Source organism: Pteronotus mesoamericanus, unplaced genomic scaffold, assembly GCF_021234165.1.
Source record: "Pteronotus mesoamericanus isolate MK-2021 breed Mesoamerican mustached bat unplaced genomic scaffold, CSHL_Meso_final contig_203, whole genome shotgun sequence".
NCBI classification, from domain to species: Eukaryota; Metazoa; Chordata; class Mammalia; order Chiroptera; family Mormoopidae; genus Pteronotus; species Pteronotus mesoamericanus.
Window position 1 is genome coordinate 654,149 of NW_026555087.1, and position 17,390 is coordinate 671,538.

The 17,390-nt window shown below is 62.9% G+C and overlaps 1 protein-coding gene across 13 annotated transcripts in view; it reads left to right on the forward strand.

Moving 5' to 3' along the window:
* The window catches only part of KIF1A (kinesin family member 1A), a 65,228-nt gene that overhangs the window by 4,746 nt on the left and 43,092 nt on the right, over positions 1-17,390 (forward strand). For all 13 annotated transcript variants that reach the window (XM_054570394.1, XM_054570396.1, XM_054570401.1 and 10 more), the window contains exons 2-6: positions 10,936-11,103; positions 14,414-14,490; positions 15,431-15,610; positions 16,166-16,231; positions 16,767-16,945. In XM_054570394.1, the coding sequence (XP_054426369.1) occupies positions 10,998-11,103; positions 14,414-14,490; positions 15,431-15,610; positions 16,166-16,231; positions 16,767-16,945 (608 nt within the window). In that variant the 5' untranslated portion in view covers positions 10,936-10,997. The remainder of the gene's footprint in view (positions 1-10,935; positions 11,104-14,413; positions 14,491-15,430; positions 15,611-16,165; positions 16,232-16,766; positions 16,946-17,390) is intronic.

The following is a 17,390-nucleotide window of genomic DNA, read 5'->3' on the forward strand; positions in this document are numbered from 1 at the left end:
TCGCCTTTTCCTCCTGGACGCATTCTGTCTCCTCGTTTTTGGATAATCTTCAGCCCTCTTTGTTGAGGGTTTTTTCGTTCTGTTCTGTCTTGTTTTTGAATTTGGTGCTCAGCGTTCCCGTTCCACCTCCAAGAGCCCCGCCGTCTGTGCCTTGAACCGGCCCCGCCTCGGTGTCCTCCTCTCGCGTCGAACCCGGGGTGTCCTCTTGCGGCCCCTGAGGACGGCCGTCGAGTGCTGGGGCTCCTTGGCGCGGTTTGGCTTCTCTTCCACGTTTCTCTCTCTGTCCCCCCGGGCTTGTGTGTCCCCTGCTCCTGCACGTGGGGTCCCGGTCGGTCTGTGACCTGAACGGGCTCCCGTGGGAACGCGGGGGTGGGGTGAGCGGCAGCACACCTTGCCTTGGGGGAAGGGTGGGGGCTGGCGGCCCGGGGGGCCAGCTTGCACACTGAAGACAGCCCTCTTGCCTGACGTTTTCCTCCATTGCTACCATCTGCCTGGAGCTCCGCCCCTCCCCCCGCCCCGAGAGAGGGGCGGGGCGAGGGGGTGTGACTGTTCCAGGACACAGGCACCCAAGGCCCCCATTCAGCCTGCACCTCCGTACCGGCCTTGAGCCCGTGACCTCCTGGCCTCCACTCCTGGCCAGCAGCAGCGGCTTCCCCGAAAGGGACCCTGAAGGGTTTTCTCTTCTTGTCTCCTGCCCCGGCGCTGGGGGGAGCTCCCCGTTCCCCCCCCGCCCTCCGGCAGGTGGCCTGTCTGATGCAGCGGCCCTGCCCCCCACCTCAGCCAGGGCGGGGTCTGGTCCTCTGCCCCAGCGGCCTGCGTTCTTGCTCCCCTTTATGACAAGACTTTTCAAAAGAACTTAAATCTTTAAAACAGATGCGTGTCAGGGCACACAAAACGGAATACAGGACGTGTTCACAAACAACCACGTGCCCACATCAGCCTTCGACACAAAGCCTCTCCCGCACCCTCGCTGCCCCCACACCTACAGCGCTCACGGTGCCGGGCACCCTTGGCAGGCCCCCAGTGCAGGCGGGGAAGGTCCTGTCTGGCCGACGGAGGGAGGTCCTGGCAGCACCCGGCCCCTTAGACCCGGCCTGGAGGTCCCCCTGCACCCTGACAGCGATACCCGGTGCTCCCAGAATTCCTTGGCTGGCCCTGGGCTCTCTGCCGGAAGGACCGATGTTGAGTCTGGTCCCCTGTGGACTGTACGTCACTGGACGCGGTCGTCTGCATCTGCCTGAGCCCTGTGTGCGAGGTTCCGAGGATCCACACACGGCTCTGCTTCCTTCACCTTCGCGCCCGGGTGGGCGCCGAGTGACTGGACCGCCGGGTGGGTGTCCAGTCTCCGGCCCTTCCCTCCCTCTTCTGCTGCAGACGCCCGGCGGTCGGCGCGTTCTCCTGCGAGGCCGCACACTGTCTCCAGGGGCGCAGCTGCGGGGTCTGCAGCCTGACGAGTCCCTGAATTGTCTTCGGGGCGGCTGGGCCGCCGAACTTCTCCCAGGGGACCGCCCTTCCCGGCCCATGCTCCCAGCCTCCCGGGCGGCCGGCGGTGCGGTGTTGGGATCCGGCGTGGGGGCGGGTTTCCAGCGACGCTTCCTTCGTCGCTGTTGTGGTTGAGTATCTTGCCATGTAAATTGCCTGTGCATATCTCTTTGCCCATTTTTTCTTTTGTGTTTTTTTCCTTTGGTCTGTTCTTTACATGGTCAGCACGCAAAGTCTTTGTCTCCAGCTGGGGGGGTTCTTGCCACCTGTTTAACGGCATCTTGAGGTCTGGGCTCTTCCTTCCGGTGCTTTCTGTGGGTTAGGACTTCCTTTTTAAAGGACAGCATGGAGGTGTCATTCTCTTTATGTCCAAAACTTCCTGTTTGCATGTAGGTGATCCATCTGCGTGGAATTGGGGTATAAAAACGGGGTCCGATTTTGTGTTTTTCCGTGTGGCCAGCGAGGTGTCGTACTTGGTTCAGGCCACCGTAACAGAATGCCAGGGACTGGGTGCAGTTCTGAGGCTGGACGTCCGAGGTGGGGGTGCTGACGCGGTCGGGTCCTGGCGAGGCCCCTCTTAGGAGGCGCACGTGGCCCAGAGCAGAGCGGGGAGGACGCTCTCTTAGGACCCTGGCAGGGCCCTAGTCCGTTCACGGGGCTCCCCCTCCTACGGTCACCTCTCAGAGACCCCTCCTACGACCTCACGCCGGGGTAGGCCTTCAGCATGCGGATTGGGGGGCGCAGACATCCCGTTCATAACACCGGCTGCCCCAGCGCCACCGGTTTAGTGGCCTCCGTCTTCTCACTGACCTGTGAAGCCACCTTTGTCAGACCTCGGAAAGGCTGTGTCTATGTAGGTCTGTTTCTGGGGTCCCTTCTGTGACTTTGGGGGTCACTGGCCTTGTCCCAAGCCCCTGTCTTAATTGCTGTGACTTTATGCGAAGACAGTCAGGGGGACAGGTGCCTTCCGTCCTCTCGTCGTTTCTTTACACTTGTTTTGGGTGTTCTGAGCATCTTTCTCCCTGTCCATTTTTAGGAGCAACTTGTCGAGTTTCATAAAAAACGTCATGGAAATTTCATTTGAAATTACGTTGAATTTTTAGATTCCTTTCGGTGCATTTTTAGGATAGTGAAATGTCTTTTCCATGAATAGGTTATAGTTTTTTATTTAGATTTTTCTGTCGCGCTTCTTGTAAAGTTCAAAAATTTTCTTCATAGAAGTTATATGCATCTTCGGTGACATTTATTCCTATAAAGGTTCTTTGTATTTGGTTATTTTTAAAATAGTACTTTAAAAAATTTTTTTAAATTCTTTACCTCTAGGTTGTACCAACATGGTTGGTGTCTAACAGCTTCGCCGAACCTTCCCATTACTGCACATATTTGTCTGCGGATGCTCTCAGTTTCTGTGTAGAGAAGCGAACAGTCTGCACATAATGACAATTTTGTCTCTTCCTTTTCAGCCCCAGCTTTGTCATTGCTGTTTGTTTTTCCTGCCTTATCGCTCTGGCGGGGCTCTCCGCTCCGATGCTAAATAGGAAGGCTGATAGCAGGCATTTTAAACTTGCTCCTGAATTTGAAGGAAATGTTCCTGATATTTCACCATTAAGGGTGAATTTTGGGTAGGTTTTTGAATAGCTACCTATTATGAGATTGAAGAAGTTAGTTTTTATTCTTCCATTGCTCAGAGGTCTGTCCTACAGGAGTTTTGAAAATTACGGAATGCTTCCTCAGCCTCTATTGAGAGCCTCGTTTGGGTTTGTCTCCTTCAGCGCGGTGTGCGGTGAATTCCGCGAAACAGCTCTGCTAGCGGTCGGCTGTGTGTGACGTCCCCAGGCCGGCGGTCCTGGGATGAGCGGGCGGCTGCATCGTCCTTTCTGTTTGCTGCCTGACTCTGCTGCTGGTGCTTTGGACTTTTGTATCTATGTGCATCGGTGAAATCGGTCATTTCTCCACTTCTCTATGTCTAATTTGATGCCCAGGTCATCTTAGCCTCAGTGAGCGATTTGGGGATATGATCTCTCTCCTTCTGTCTCCCTCTTTTTCCTGTTCTCATAAAGAGTTCGTGTAAGATTGGAATCACCTGTTTTGTTTGTTTGTTTGTTTGTTTGTTTTAATGTCTGGTAGAACTTGCATCTAAAAATTGCCTGAGTCTGCTGTTTTACTTGGTGGGTGGATTTTTTTTTTAACTATTTCTTTAATGGTTGTAGGAAAACTCAGGCTCTGCCCGAGATAGTTTTCTCCTCGCTGTCGGCCGGCCGATTCTGGACACTTCCAGGGACCGCGGGCCGTCTGAATAAGACTTCCCTGCCGTGAAGCGCGCCGGGCTTTGCTGCGCCGGGCAGTTGAGCTGCTAGGGGACTAGCTTGATCTTCCCAGACCCGATTTCAAGCTGTCCTAGAGTTACTCCCGGGATGGTTAAACCTCAAAGTATCGAATTCTTTGGGGTGTCCACCCAATGTCTTGGGTGGAGGGATCAAGAAGGCTCTCTCTTCTGGCTGGTGGAAGCCAGAGTCAGGGTCCCGGGGCTCCCCGCACCCTGCTCCTCCTCCTGCCTCCCTCTCCCCTTTTCCTGTCCCTCGTGGGCCCCGCCCCGGTGGACGGAGTCCGAGCTGCAGAGACCGACTCCTCCGTCCGGTCCCCCGGGCGCACCCACCCAGCACCCTCCTGGGAACCTGCAGCCCCCAGCGCTGCCAACAACAGCCCCTGCCCGTGGCGCCTCGGCTGTGGGGTCACACGCACCGGGTTTCAAGGCGAACCTTCCAGCCCTGAAGCCCCCGCGGGAGGCTGGGGTCTGGATGGACCGGGAGCGATGTGAGGGCCCCGGCCCCCGCGCTTTTAAAGCCGCGCGTCCCCTTGGGGGGGCCCTGCCTCAGTGGGTCCCGCGGGGCTGGGGCGCTGGGGCGCTGGTCCTCAGCGTTCAGTTCGGCGTCGTCTGACCTCCTGTCAGAGTCTCTTCTGACCCGCGGCTCATGTGGAGGTGTGTTGCCTAATGGTCAGGCAGTTGGGGGATTCTGTGCCCTTTTTTATTTTTATATTGATGTACAGCTTAATTCTACCATAGTCAGAGAATATATGTCTTAAGATTTTCACTTTAAACTGAAATTGGTTAGAGTTTGCCTTATGACCAGCCTATCACTAATTTTAGTAAATGTTCTATGTGCGCCTTAAAGGAATGTGCACAATATATTGTATTGGCCAAAAAGTTCGTTCGTTCCCCTCCCCCCAGAAGATGGCTCTTGCAGTACTTAGTTGTCTTTAACTTCATTCCAAACAATATTGTTAGAGTGTATCATGACAGCTGTTATATCAGCATGCGTTAGAAAAACTTATCAAAATGGGGAATTTTTGTGTAGACATTTTAATATTGAAGTTGGAAGAAAATACACAACATTTTTGGCATATGATGCTTTAGTATTTCAAGAGAGGCAGAAACACAACAGAAACACACACAAAAAATCTGTGCAGTGTGTGGAGAAGGTGCAGCAACTGATCGAACGTACCAGAAGTGGTTTGCGAAGTTGCATGCTGGAGACTTCTCACTGGACGATGGTCCACAGTCCGGGAGAGCGGTTGAAGTTGGTAGCAATCAAATCGAAACATTAGTTGAGAACAATCAACATTACAGCACGTGGGAGAGAGCGGCGGACTCACAGTACCCAAGTCCCGTGTTGAAAATCCCTCACGCCAGCGGGATTATGCCAGTCGCTTTGATATTTGGGTTCCACAGAGGCAAAAAAAACCCTTCTTGATGGTGTTTCTGGGTGAGATTCTCTACTTAAATGTAACAAAAACATTTTTTAAATATTTTTAAACCAAATTATGACGGGCCCTTAAAAGTGGGCCCTTTACAATAACGTGGAACGGGAGAGACTGCAGGGCAGCGAAATGAACCACCGGCAGCCACGCTGAAGGCCGGTCTCCGCCCAAGAGGGCGACGTGTGTGTGGCAGGCGGGGAAGGGCGACCTCGGTCACGAGCTCCTTCCAAAGCACCAAGTGACGGATCCCGGCCAGTTCGGCTCCAACTCGACCGACTGAAAGCAGCACTTGGTGAAAAGCGACCAGGCCTAGTCAGCAGAAAGCGCAGGCTCTTCCGTCAGGAGAGCACAAGGCCGCACGCTCCTTCAACGACCAGGCAAAACCCGTCCCTGCCGGGCTAGGAAGTCCCGACGCGTCCGCTGAGGTCACCGCACACACGCTGCACCGTAACGGAGAAAAGTCTCTTAACAGAGAAAAATTTCAATGCCCTGGAAGACTGCAAAAGGCACCGGGAACAGTTCTTTGCTTCAAAAGAGAGGACGTTGTGGGAGGATGGAAGGTGGCGGAAGGTGGTGGGACAGAACGGTGGCTGCGTCGTCCCCTCCAGTTATTAGCGAAAGTGAAAACTGTGTCTTTTAGTGTCACTGTGAATCCGAATGAACTGTTTGGCCAACCAGTGTATTTTTCCTTCTCAGTACCTGACAGAACAAGCAGACCCCAAATTTCTATTTTTTTTTTTTCATTTTCAATCTCTATTTTTTATTCTTTATTATTTAAAAATCTGTTCTGGCGATGGCTCCATTTTACTTGGCGTGTTCAGCCCGTGCTGACTGAGTGGGGCTTTTTGCTGTGGCCTTAAATGTCAGTTTGCACCTGACCCATCTTTCTTCTGTTCTGTTCTTCCTTCTTAGTCGCCTCCTATTGGGGTCCTAAAGATACCTGAAGTTTTTTCATTTGTCCTGCCAATAACTTGTGAGTCACACGTTCTTTTCCTGCCTTTTTAAATGGTTGAGCCAGCGTTTGACACAGGTGTCCCGGAGGCTCGAAGAGGAAGTTCCATTTTTCCACGTACACGACGTCGAATCCGCAGGACCTTGCCTTCGGCGTCTGTCTTTTCTGGTGGGGAGTCCACTGCCAATTTATCTGTGTTCTTTTAGAGGTTGTATGTCTTTTTTTTTTTCTGGCTGCTTTTTTAGATTTTCCTCGTCGGCTTTGGCATCGGCAGCCTTGTTGTGATGGGGCCTCGGGGGGGGGAGATGCTGCTTTGTGCTTTCAAAGCTCCGTGAAGCTGTGGGTCGAGAAGCGCCCGCAGTTTGAGGCTGTAAATGGTCATTCTGGTTGTGAGTGTGGCGGCCCCTTCCGCTGCTTCCCTTTGATCTCCCGCCTGCAGGCGCGTGAGGCCGCTTCACTCTGCCCTGTGCCTCTCGGGCTCCTGTTTCTGTATGTTCCACTTTTTCCTCCATCCTTTACCTTTCTAATGACCTGTCATCCGGCTCATAAAGGCTGTCTTCCTCCGCGTCTCAGCTCTCGGGTTTGTAGTTTCAGGTCCTGTTTTCCGTTCTAGAATGTCCACTTGATTTTTTAAAATAGTTTCGGTCCTCTTGCAAAATTCTCCATTTTCCCATTCCTTTCCTTCATCCTTTTCTCTCTTATTTTGAACCTATGCGTTGTGGTTATTTTCACGTTCCCGTTTGGCAGCTCCCAGATCTGGATCATGTGTAGGTATGTGTCTTTTCTCTCTCTGGGTTTTCCTTTGCTTCCTCCCCCTCCCCAATTTGTTTTGAATCACGGAGTCCTGTCGCTTGTCCTGCTTGGTGACTTATATTTTAACGTCCGGCATCACCTCTTAAAAAACACAGCAGAGGCTCCAGAAGGTTCGCCTTTTCTCTTCCTGGCAGATCGAGTGCGGGGTCGAGTGCGGGGTCGTCTCTAACTCCACGACGGCTGCCTCAGGCAGCCCAGCAGCTGGGACGACGCTCCGCCCTGCTTTTAGATTCCGTGCCTTCCGGGGCTTTCCACCCTGGGCTGCTGTGATTGCTAGGGCCCCACCTCCCGGGACCCTGAGCTCCTCTGTCTCCTTAGCGCCTGACAGTGCAGAGACTCCTCTGTGGTGCTCAGAGGCTTCCTGCGTGAGTGTTTAAACGTCCACTCCTCACGCCCTCAGTGTCTGGCCTGTGTCTTACGGGGGGAAATGGCCGTTGGTCTGGCTTCATTCTGTATTTCTTTCTCCTGGGATCTTGGCCTCTCAGCTTTGTTTCTCTTGACCAGAGGCTCTGCAGGCCTCCCCGCCCCTCCCGTCCTCAGCCAGGCTCTCTGCCTTGGGAAGCCCAGGGTCCCAGCCTCTTGCCTGGTGACCGGAACGCAGACTTGCCCCTAGAGAGAGCGCGAGGGATGCCAGGTGTCTCCTGCCCCGCGGCTCCTGTCTCTGGAGCCTGGCCTGGCCGTCTGCAGGGCTTCAGCAGCTCTTTGATTCCTTTAAGCGGGTTGAACACTTTCATCCAGCGTCTCTAGGTGTGCAGGGTGGGAGGGGGCGCCTCCCTGCTGCCCCCGGTTCGCCCCCTGGAGGCAGAAGCCTCCCTTTGCTTTGCGCCTGGTATTAATGCACGGTCTCCACCCCAGCGCCTCCGGCGGACTCCACTCGGTTCTCACGGTGCCGCCAGCTGTGCGGCTCTAGCTGCTTCTCAACGTCGGGGAACCAGCCGTCCCGGCGCCAGTCTTCCGTTCCCTGACACGCTGCCGTAGCACCTGTTGGGCTTGTGTGTCGCGGGTTTGTCGCGTATCTGTCGCACGTCTGTGTGTCTGCGGCCGTGCCCAGTCCTCCCCACCGAGCTGTCCGCCACGTGTCGCTGCTAGACTTCGGACGTTATCTTAGCTTTACAGTTAGTGCGGTGGCTGGTAAGGGATACACTCCCTCTTTGTTTTTATTTTCCAAAACTTCCAAAGTCTTGCCAGATTGCTCTGAAAATCCTGCGGGAATATTTTGCTTATTGGAATTGCTCTGAACGAACACAGCTACATGGGGGGAGAACTGCACATTTTGCAATATCGCATTGAACACCTGCCTGCATAAATATATTCTTCATCTGTGATCAGTTCCTATTTTAGCACTTGTCATTAATCACAGGGCGTGTTGCGTAAGCAGCTTGCTAGAAATCTCACTCAGACTCACATCCTCACCAGGAATTCACGGCCTGGCTCTCGCAGTTCCCACCTCCGCCCGACGGTCCTGAAACTTTCCTCAATTACAAAAGTGCAAAGATTTTCCCGCACAAGGAGTCCTGGGTTCTCTGAGAGGCGCGTCCCCCCAGCCCAGCCCTGGGGGCCACTTGCGGATGCGAGAAGGCGAAGCAGGGTCGCAGAAGTGCTCAGGGGGGTGGATGCAGGTGCTGCTGAGGGTGCGGGGGGCTGTGCGGGGGGGTGGGTGAGATTCCAGCCCCCGGGGAGTTCTGCTCCCCGCCCGCCTGGGCTCTCGCCGCGTCCTGAGATCGTTGGCCTTCCGTGGTTGGCTGGGCGGGCCTTTGCTTCCCTCTCCGTAGCCCTGGAAGAACGGGGCTGGCCGGGCGGGCAGTCCTGCTCCCTGTCTGTCCTGCCCGGGGGGTTCTGGGGACTCTAGGAGCTGGCCCGGGCCGAGCCCGCGATGGAAACCCCAGCTGTGCCTGGACCCTGCGCTGCCACTGTCCCCTCCACCCGCAGGGATGGGCCCGGGCGCTCCACACGCTCTTCTTGCTCTTGGTCCTGGTCCCCGCCCCGTCCTCACAGAGAGGAGGCTGGGGCATGGCTGCAAGGGGGTCTCCGGGCCAGGCTCTCCCGCGCAGGCGAGGGGGAGGCAAGGAGTCCCCTCGGGGCTCAGCAGTGTGTGCCTCGTGTCCCCTTGAATCGCGTTCCCAGCAGGGGGTTGGAGGCTCCGCCTGCCCTGGTGTCGCAGACCGTCCCTCATGCCTGTGACGGCGCTGCTGCCACGGCGACACGCAGTCCCCGTGTGCCCGTTTTGGAGCCGGGGTGGTGCTGTGCCACGCCTGCCCTCCCCTGGCCTCCCTGGGGCCCCCACCCCCCACGGTGCTTCCGCTCTCTGTGCCCCTGCCCTGACCGTGGCACGGGGACAGACCCCAGTCCGCTGGGCTGGATGGAGCCCGCTCTCCCCTCGCGGGGAGGCGAGGCCTGGGTGCAGCGGGCGGTAGACGCCGAGCCGGACCAGGGCCACCACGGGAGCACCCGCCCCCGCCCCGCGGCCGGCTTCCCCTGGGCGCCTCGGTCGGGCGTGGGCAGGTGGAGGATGCCCCGGGGCTGCGCCCCTGCCGGGGGAAGGATGGGGTGTCACGAGGGACCCCTCACCGAGCCCGGGCCTTGCTGCTCCCCGAGCCCCCACCTCCCACAGGGAAGCCCCTCCCGCCTCGTCTGAGTCCGGCTGCCGACGCTGTGTCTGCCCAGCCCCGACCTGCAGGCTTCCGGGCCCGGTGCAGTCCTCTCGAGCTGGCTCAGAGCCCACCCAGGCCTGCGTGCTCGGGGGGCGCTGCCCCCTTGGTGCGGGCGAAGGGGACCTCCAGGCGGGCGTGAAGGCCGCGGCGCCCTCGCCGGGGTTGCCTGCTCCGCCGCGGAGCCGCCGCTCTCCCCTCAGCCTCCCCCCGTCGGGGGCGAGGCCACCTTTCTTGCTGAGGACATTGCTTAGGAGGTTTTTACACACGCTTTCTTCTCGCCCCTGCCTTGTCTCTTTCTGCGATGTTCCTTTTCTGTGCCTTTTAGGCTCCGTTCTTCCTGCTACGGGGCGTCGTGGTCCCGGTCAGTTCCCCGGCAAGACACCCGCCCTCCGTGGTGACAGCAGCCGCAGGCGGAGGCGGGGCCCCCCCCTTCTCCGTGGGCGCCTCACACCGGCCCGCAGCTGGTCCTCAGAGCCCCTGGCCTCCTGCCTCGTGGGGGCAGCGCGGGCGGAGGCCCGGGGTCCCCGCCCACCTGCCGGGGCTGCGGTCACAAAGCAGCCCCGCGGAGCCTCAGGCAGCAGAAGGCCGTCGTCTGCCGTCTGGAGGCCGGAGTCCGAGGCCCAGGCGCTGGCGTGGGTCCCGGGCCTCTCCGGCCCTGGTGGCTGCTGCCTGCGTCTGGCGCTCCTGGGCTCGTTGGGACGTCGCCCCGTCTCTGCCTCTGTCTTCACAGGGGGTGCCGGGGGTGCCTGTGTCCAGGTGTCCCTTATGATAAGGACGCTGGTCGTATTGGGCTGGGGCCCGCCCACCCCCAGTGTGACCGCATCTCAACCGGTTACATCCGCCAGGACCCTAATTCCAAGTGAGGTCGTGCTCTGAGGTCCTGGGGCTAAGGCTTCCACACGTCCGTTTCGAGGGGACATAATTCATTCAACCCACGACAGGGTCTAGCGCGGCTTCCGGAGACTCCGCACGCGCGTGCTTTCGGTCCCGCCCGGACCCGGCCTCCACGGGAGCCCAGAGGCTTTCTGGGTCCCATGGCCGCGCGGCTCCTCCTGGCTGACCTCCAGCTCCTGGGCTCCCCCCTCCCCCACTGGCTTTCTCTCCTAAAACCCAGGACGTATCCCTCCTGCAGCTGCCCCTCCGGCCCTGTCCTGTAGGCTGGGGCTGGGGGCGCCGGGCAGGAAGGGTTTGGAGGGGAGCGGGTTCAACCGCCAGCCAGAAGCGCCTGTTCCTCCTTTGCGAACACCCTGTCCGACTCACCTCTCCCTTCTCCCCAAGGTGCCTCCCGTGCCCGCCGGGGCTCTCGCTACCGCCAGGACTGACCCGCACAGGCCGCAGAGATGGCCGGGGCCTCGGTGAAGGTGGCGGTGCGCGTCCGCCCCTTCAATTCCCGGGAGATGAGCCGCGACTCCAAGTGCATCATCCAGATGTCGGGGAGCACCACCAGTGAGTACGGCTGCCGAGGGGGGCTGCCGGCGGGCCCGGACCCTCGTCCAGGCGCTGGGCTGGTTGCCCGGGGCTGCACTGGCAGATGGCCACCAACCGCAGGGCGTAAACCAGCAGGGATGTGTTCTCTCCCGCCCTGAAGGCCGGCGTCTGAAATCAAGGTGGCGGGACCCGTGTGTCTGTCGTGACCTCTTATGGGGACACTGATCAATGGATTTAGAGCCCACTCTACCCCAGTGCAACCCCATCGTCACAACTAATCAATCTGTAAAGGCCCTGTTTACAAATAAGGTCACACTTTGAGGCCCGGGGGCACGTGGGTTTCAGGGCACCCCGCCTCCCCCAGTGGGCGGGTGCTGGTTCCTGTCCTGCCTCCGCTGCCCTGGGCTGCGCCTGGTCTCCTGGACCTGTTCTTTTGCTTTGTTTCTATCTGTCAGTCACCTCGGAGCCTCCTGAGGAGAGGGAGGCCTGGGGCCCACGTGACAGGCAGGGGCAGGAGGAGAGGGAGGCAGATCCGAGGAGGCCAGACCAGCGGGCAGGCCGGCCGGAGGGCGCTCAGCGCCCGGGCCGGCTGCCGAGGGGAAGGGCGGGTGCCCCCCCCCCCCCCGCCCCAGCCCGCGGCCCGCCCTCCGTCGCGGCGTTTGCGGCGACTGCTGCTGTGCGCAGACCTGGGGGCGGAGCGCGCCATCTGCGCGGCTCCCACACCAAGAGCAGAGGCCCCGTCCCTGCCCGCGCGGGCGTTGCGGGCAGCCCCGGGCAGCCCCGAGGCCCAAAGCCTCCGAGAAGTCAGGCCCCACTTGCCGCCACTGTTCTAGAATGTTCAAGGCTCCAAAAAGAGTGACCCTGGGCATGGAAGAGCCCGACGGAGGGTGGCTGCAGCCGAGGCCTGGTCGTTAGGGGGCTGTTCGAGGTTCGCGGTGCGGGGGGCCGGGCCGTGGGCAGCCACGCGGTCGAGCACGCGGGGCCTGCTGTCGCTTGGCGCCCGCTGGCGGCGCCGTCCGGGGCGGACTCGAGCTGCCGCTCCCCCGGAGGCCTGCCCGTGAGAGCCGAGACGGGCTCTCCGCTGGAGAGGTGGTGGTGGTGCCCCACCTGCCGTCCCTGGAGTCAGTTCCACAGGGATGAGGACGGTCCCCACCCGGAGCACCGGTGGAGAAACCGAGGCGCCACCAGCCAGCATTCGCCGAGTGTGACCTCGGGCCAGGCTCCCCTCCGGGCCGATGCTCGGTGGGGCGATGGCCGGGCACCTGTGCACCCCGACAGGCGGCCGCAGCCAAGGGGCTGCAACAGCTGAGGCGCCCAGGGCGCGTGAGCCAGGTTTTACAGCGACAGGAAGGGTTTTCGGGGGACGGGGGAGGGGAGTCTCCCGTGCAGGTGGGCAAGTGACCGGGCTCGAGCTGACTCCCCCCTGGAGCCTAGTGGGGTCCTGGTCTCTGTTTCAGCTGGGCCTCCTCCCGAGTCCTGCGAGTTTGGGGCAGTGGCTGCTGCAAACCAGGGCGCTCTCCCCCTCCCTCCCTCGCTCTCTCTCACATTCTCAGGCACACGCACGCACGCACGCATGCGCACACGTGGTGGGGTACTCTCCCGAGGGCCCGAGCAGCTTGGCCCAGGGGCCCCATGGCAGGCGCTCCTGGAGGCCGCCCCCCGCCCCCGACGCGTGCGCGGTTACATTGGGTCAGCTCCCGCCCCAGGGAGTCACGGGCCACGTGTGGTGCGTGGGAAAGACCCCAGCGCCAGGACCCTGTTTGAACAAGGGTCTGCGCCCGGTCTGGTCCGGCGTCACGTGGACGAGAAGAGCAGGCTAGAGGGCATGCGGAGATGGGGCCGGGCCCGCGCAGAGAGCCCGCGTTGGGGGCCAGCCCGGGGGGGAGGGGAGCAGGGCGCCTCGCCTCCCCCCCCCCACCGCTGCCCCGACCCGGCCGCAGGCAGCGAGGCGAGGAGGCGAGGTCGCGGAGGCGCCTGGTGGGGCGAGCAGGGGCACCGGCTGCTGGAGGCCCAGCCCCGGCTGCCTGTGTCAGGAGGGCCTGCGATTGTTGTTTCCATGGCACCGGCATGACCTGCGCTTGGGGGGCGGTGGCCACGTCCCCAGGGCCCAGCAGGACCTGGCAGCTCGCCGTCCTCTGGGCCCTGCCCCTGGAGGCCGTGTGGCTGTGGCCGCCTCTCGGCTCTGAGGACAGGGATGTGACGACGGTCAGTCGCCGGCTCCTCACTGTGGCTTCCCAAGGGCGCCGGGTCGTCTCCCGGGAGTCCTCCAGCCTGCAGTCCCGAGCCCAAAGCCGGGCCGGCCCTGGGGACAGGGCCACACCAGCCGGGGCCCGGGGCCTGCCTGGGAAGCCGTGGGCCGGGGCAGCTGCAGAGGCAGCGAGGTCGAGGGGCCGTCGGCCTCCCCGGGCTGCCGTTGGAAGCACCGCGCGGGCGGCCTCGCCGGCAGGTCTGGAGGCTGGGCGGGCGAGCTCAGGTGGGGCCGCGTGGGCTCCCTGCCTCCACGGCCCCCGGTGTCCCCTGCTTGTTGACGTCTCCTCCCTGGGTGTGCGTCTGTGTCAAAGGTCCCCTTGTGCCAGGACACGGTCGTGTGGGATCAGGGCCGTCTGACTCCGGGGTGGTCCCGCCTGCCAGGCCCCCATCTCCAAACGAGGCCGCCCTCGGAGGCCCTGGGGTTAGGGCTTCCCCGCGGGAATCCTGGGGCCTGGTTCTCTTGGTGCTGGTGACAGGTTGCCCACTGGGGGCAGGAGCTGGGGTCCTGAAGGCCGGGCCGTGCCCAGGAAAGCAAGGCCCCAGCCCGCGCCCCTGAGGAGAACCGACCGAGGGGGGCACCCACAGCCTCCACCCCCGCACGTGGGGGCGGGGGGGTGCTGCTCCAGCAGATGGGCGGTGGGGGGGCCTCCCGGTGCCCCTGGGGCCCTTGCCGACCAGGGTCGGCCCGAGTTCCTGGCGGGTGTGAAAACCCAGAGCGGGATCTGCCGGCAGCGGGCAGGGCCTGGGGCCGAGGTCCCTCCTGCCTCTGAGGACCCGCCGCCCACCGGGTGCAGAGCCTGGGAAAGGGCCTTGGACTGGGCCGGGCGGCCTCCCGGGACGCCTGGCAGGCGTGGGCGGTGGGCGACGTCCTCCTTCCTCGTGGGTGTCAGTGACCCGGGGGCATGGCCTCCCACCGGCCGGAGCGGGGCAGGGGCAGCGCCCGGAGCCCGGGGAGCACCCCGGGGGGCCCCTGAGGGGCCGCTGCCGGGAGGGGAGCGCGTGTGTCCCTGCGAGGCTGCGGCCGGCACACAGTGGGGACGCAGCACCGCGCTAACCGCGGCGCCTGCCCCCCCCACAGCGATCGTTAACCCCAAGCAGCCCAAGGAGACGCCCAAAAGCTTCAGCTTCGACTACTCCTACTGGTCGCACACCTCGGTAAGCCGGGCGGGTCTGGGAGGCGGGCGGCGGCCGCGTGGACACTGCCCAGCCCCCGGCGGGCTGGCCCTCGCCCGGTCCCGCAGCCTCTCCTAGTGGGGCGATGACCGTCCTCCTCCTCCACTGCGGGGCCCTTGGGGGCGGCGGGGAAGGGACAGGCGTGAAGCTCGCAGGGAGGGGCCTGCTTTCCTCACTCACGTTGTGCGTGGGAGGTCACCCTGACCTGTGACACGCAGCGTCCTGGTTGAGACGGGACCAAGGGGTTGTCAGCTCCTTGTGGGCATTTTCCCAGGGTCCGAGCGGTGCATCCACTTGTCCACCACCGTCTCCATGACCTGGACTCCCCACACTCACCGTGCCCACGGCTGAGCCTGGCCTGCCTGGCGTGGCAGCCGGCGCGTCCTCTGGGGCGGGCGGCCCCTCAGCCTGCACGTCCCCCAGATCCTGGGAGACCCGCCCCCCCACCTCCCCATGCAGTCTGCACCCAGCCCTGCCCATCCCCCACCTTCTGAATCCTTCTAGAAGACGTCCAGTCCCCGGCCCCCGTGCCAGCACGTACCTTAGGCCACATCGCTGCCTGCTTGTCCCCCGGAACGGCACCAGGGCGCCCCACCCCCTCACGCCCAGCCCCCAGCTCCTCCCCTCGTCTGGAGGCCATCCAGACGCTACAGCCGGGCCCAGGGCCCCGCCCCTCGCCAGCCCCGCCGCCTGTCACTCCCACTGCCGCGGCTGCGCTGAGGTTTCGCAGGTGCTAGTCCCTGCGCCGAACCGTCCTGTCGCTCCGTCCGCTCCGTCCGGCCGCGGCCTGGCCGCCTCCCCCCTCCCGCCCTCGGAAGCCACCCCGGGGCAGGATGTGTCCCCTCGCCTGGAGTGGGTGGCACGCAGGGTCCCTCCCCGGCGCTGGCCGCCTCCTGCCGCTGCAGCCCCTCTCGTCCCGCAGCCCGAGGACATCAACTACGCGTCGCAGAAGCAGGTGTACCGGGACATCGGCGAGGAGATGCTGCAGCACGCCTTCGAGGGCTACAACGTCTGCATCTTCGCCTACGGCCAGACCGGGGCCGGCAAGTCCTACACCATGATGGGCAAGCAGGAGAAGGACCAGCAGGGCATCATCCCACAGGCAGGCGGCCCGGGCGGGGGGCATGGGGCCCGGGGGAGGGGCGGGGCCCCCGGGGGCAGCGGGGCGGCTGCCTGGAGGCGGCCCTCGCCGGGTCCTGTGAGGACTGTGGCCGTGGCAGGAAGAGGTGCCCGGGTTGTTGGAGGGCCGAGGCACGGACCCCTCAGATACTGCGGGGCCCCGGGCCCCCGACCGGCCAGCCCCCGCTGGGACTCTGGAGCCGAGCTGGGCCCTGCCGGACCGCGCCAGGGCAGCAGAGAGGGCCGGCTGGTCGGTAGCGTGGCCGAACCCCCGCCCCGGGCAGACAGGGAGGCGGGAGGATGGGCCAGCGCGGGCGGGCGACACGTGAGAGAAGGTCGGGTACCCGCGCGGGGACCTCCCTCCCCGAGTTACACAGCGGGAGGCAGCCCGTCAGGCTGCAGGCCTCCTCGGGCCTTGCAGACGCGCTGTGTGGCTGTAGGCGGGGCCGGGAGAGCCGCGGGGAGCCCGGGTGCGGGCGACCCCTAGCGCATGATGAGGGCCCTTCGTCCCCTGACGGTGTGTCTTCGGTCCCTGCAGCTTTGTGAGGACCTGTTCTCCCGCATCAATGACACCACCAATGACAACATGTCCTACTCCGTGGAGGTAAGGCTCCCCCTCCACCCCTGCCTCCGGTCCTTGGGGCGTGGTGGGCGTGGGCAGCAATGCTCTTCGGATGCACAGCGAGTCCCCGCCGCCACCAGGCAGTGCCCCGAGCTCTTCGCTCCCTCGTGCGTGTGGCAGCCACGGCACGGCCCCCACGCGGGACACAGACACGTGTAGGGCGCAGGGGCGAGCGCGGGCCGCTGCGCAGCCGGCGCGCAGTGAGCTGCTGCTGGGGGCCGGGCCGGGCGGGGCGTGGGCTGACGCCCCGGCTCCCGCACTCACGCGGGGGCTTGGAGTCCTTTGCACACTCCCGCCCCCCAGCAGGCGGTGCCCACAGGCCCTGCCCCGAGTCCCTGATGGTGGTCGCTGCATCCCCTACTCAAGGATCCTGGAGGGTGACCCCATCTCTCCTAGCAGCCCCCCCTCAGGAGTCCTGGACGACTGCCCCTGCCCCCATCGCGGGGGTTCTGATGGCGGCGCCCCGGCCCCCGCGCCGCCTGCCCTGGGGGCCCCTGATGGCGTGTCTGCCCCACAGGTCAGCTACATGGAGATATACTGTGAGCGCGTCCGCGACCTCCTGAACCCCAAGAACAAGGGCAACCTGCGTGTGAGGGAGCACCCGTTGCTGGGGCCCTACGTGGAGGACCTCTCCAAGCTGGCCGTCACCTCCTACAACGACATCCAGGACCTCATGGACTCGGGGAACAAGGCCAGGTGTGCGGGTGACGGCCCCCTGGCCCCGCCCCGTGCCCTCGGCTGCTAGTCTCTCCAGGGAAGCCTGGTCCCCGGGGCGCTGGCGTCTCCCGTGGGCTCCGGCCGGTGGCCACCGTGGGGGTGTAGGCCTCGCGGACCTGGGGCCTGTCAGGGCGCATGCCACCTGAGAGGGCCCTGCCAGGCCCCCCGTCCAGGGACACCGTCACCCCCAGGGGCTCCTCCTCCTGGTGGCTGCTGCCCCAGGGGGGTGTCCCACAGGCAGCTGCCCTGCTGGGCCAGCGATCAGGAGCCTGAGGTCCGGCCCCGCTGTTCTGAGGGTCAAGGGCCCCGGGGATGGGAAGGGTCGGCAACAGGCGTGGCCGGCCATACACAGGAGGCCTCCCTGGGCCTCCCTGCCCGGGGGTGGGGGGGCGGTCTGCCCTGGTCTCCATGGCAACAGCCCCCT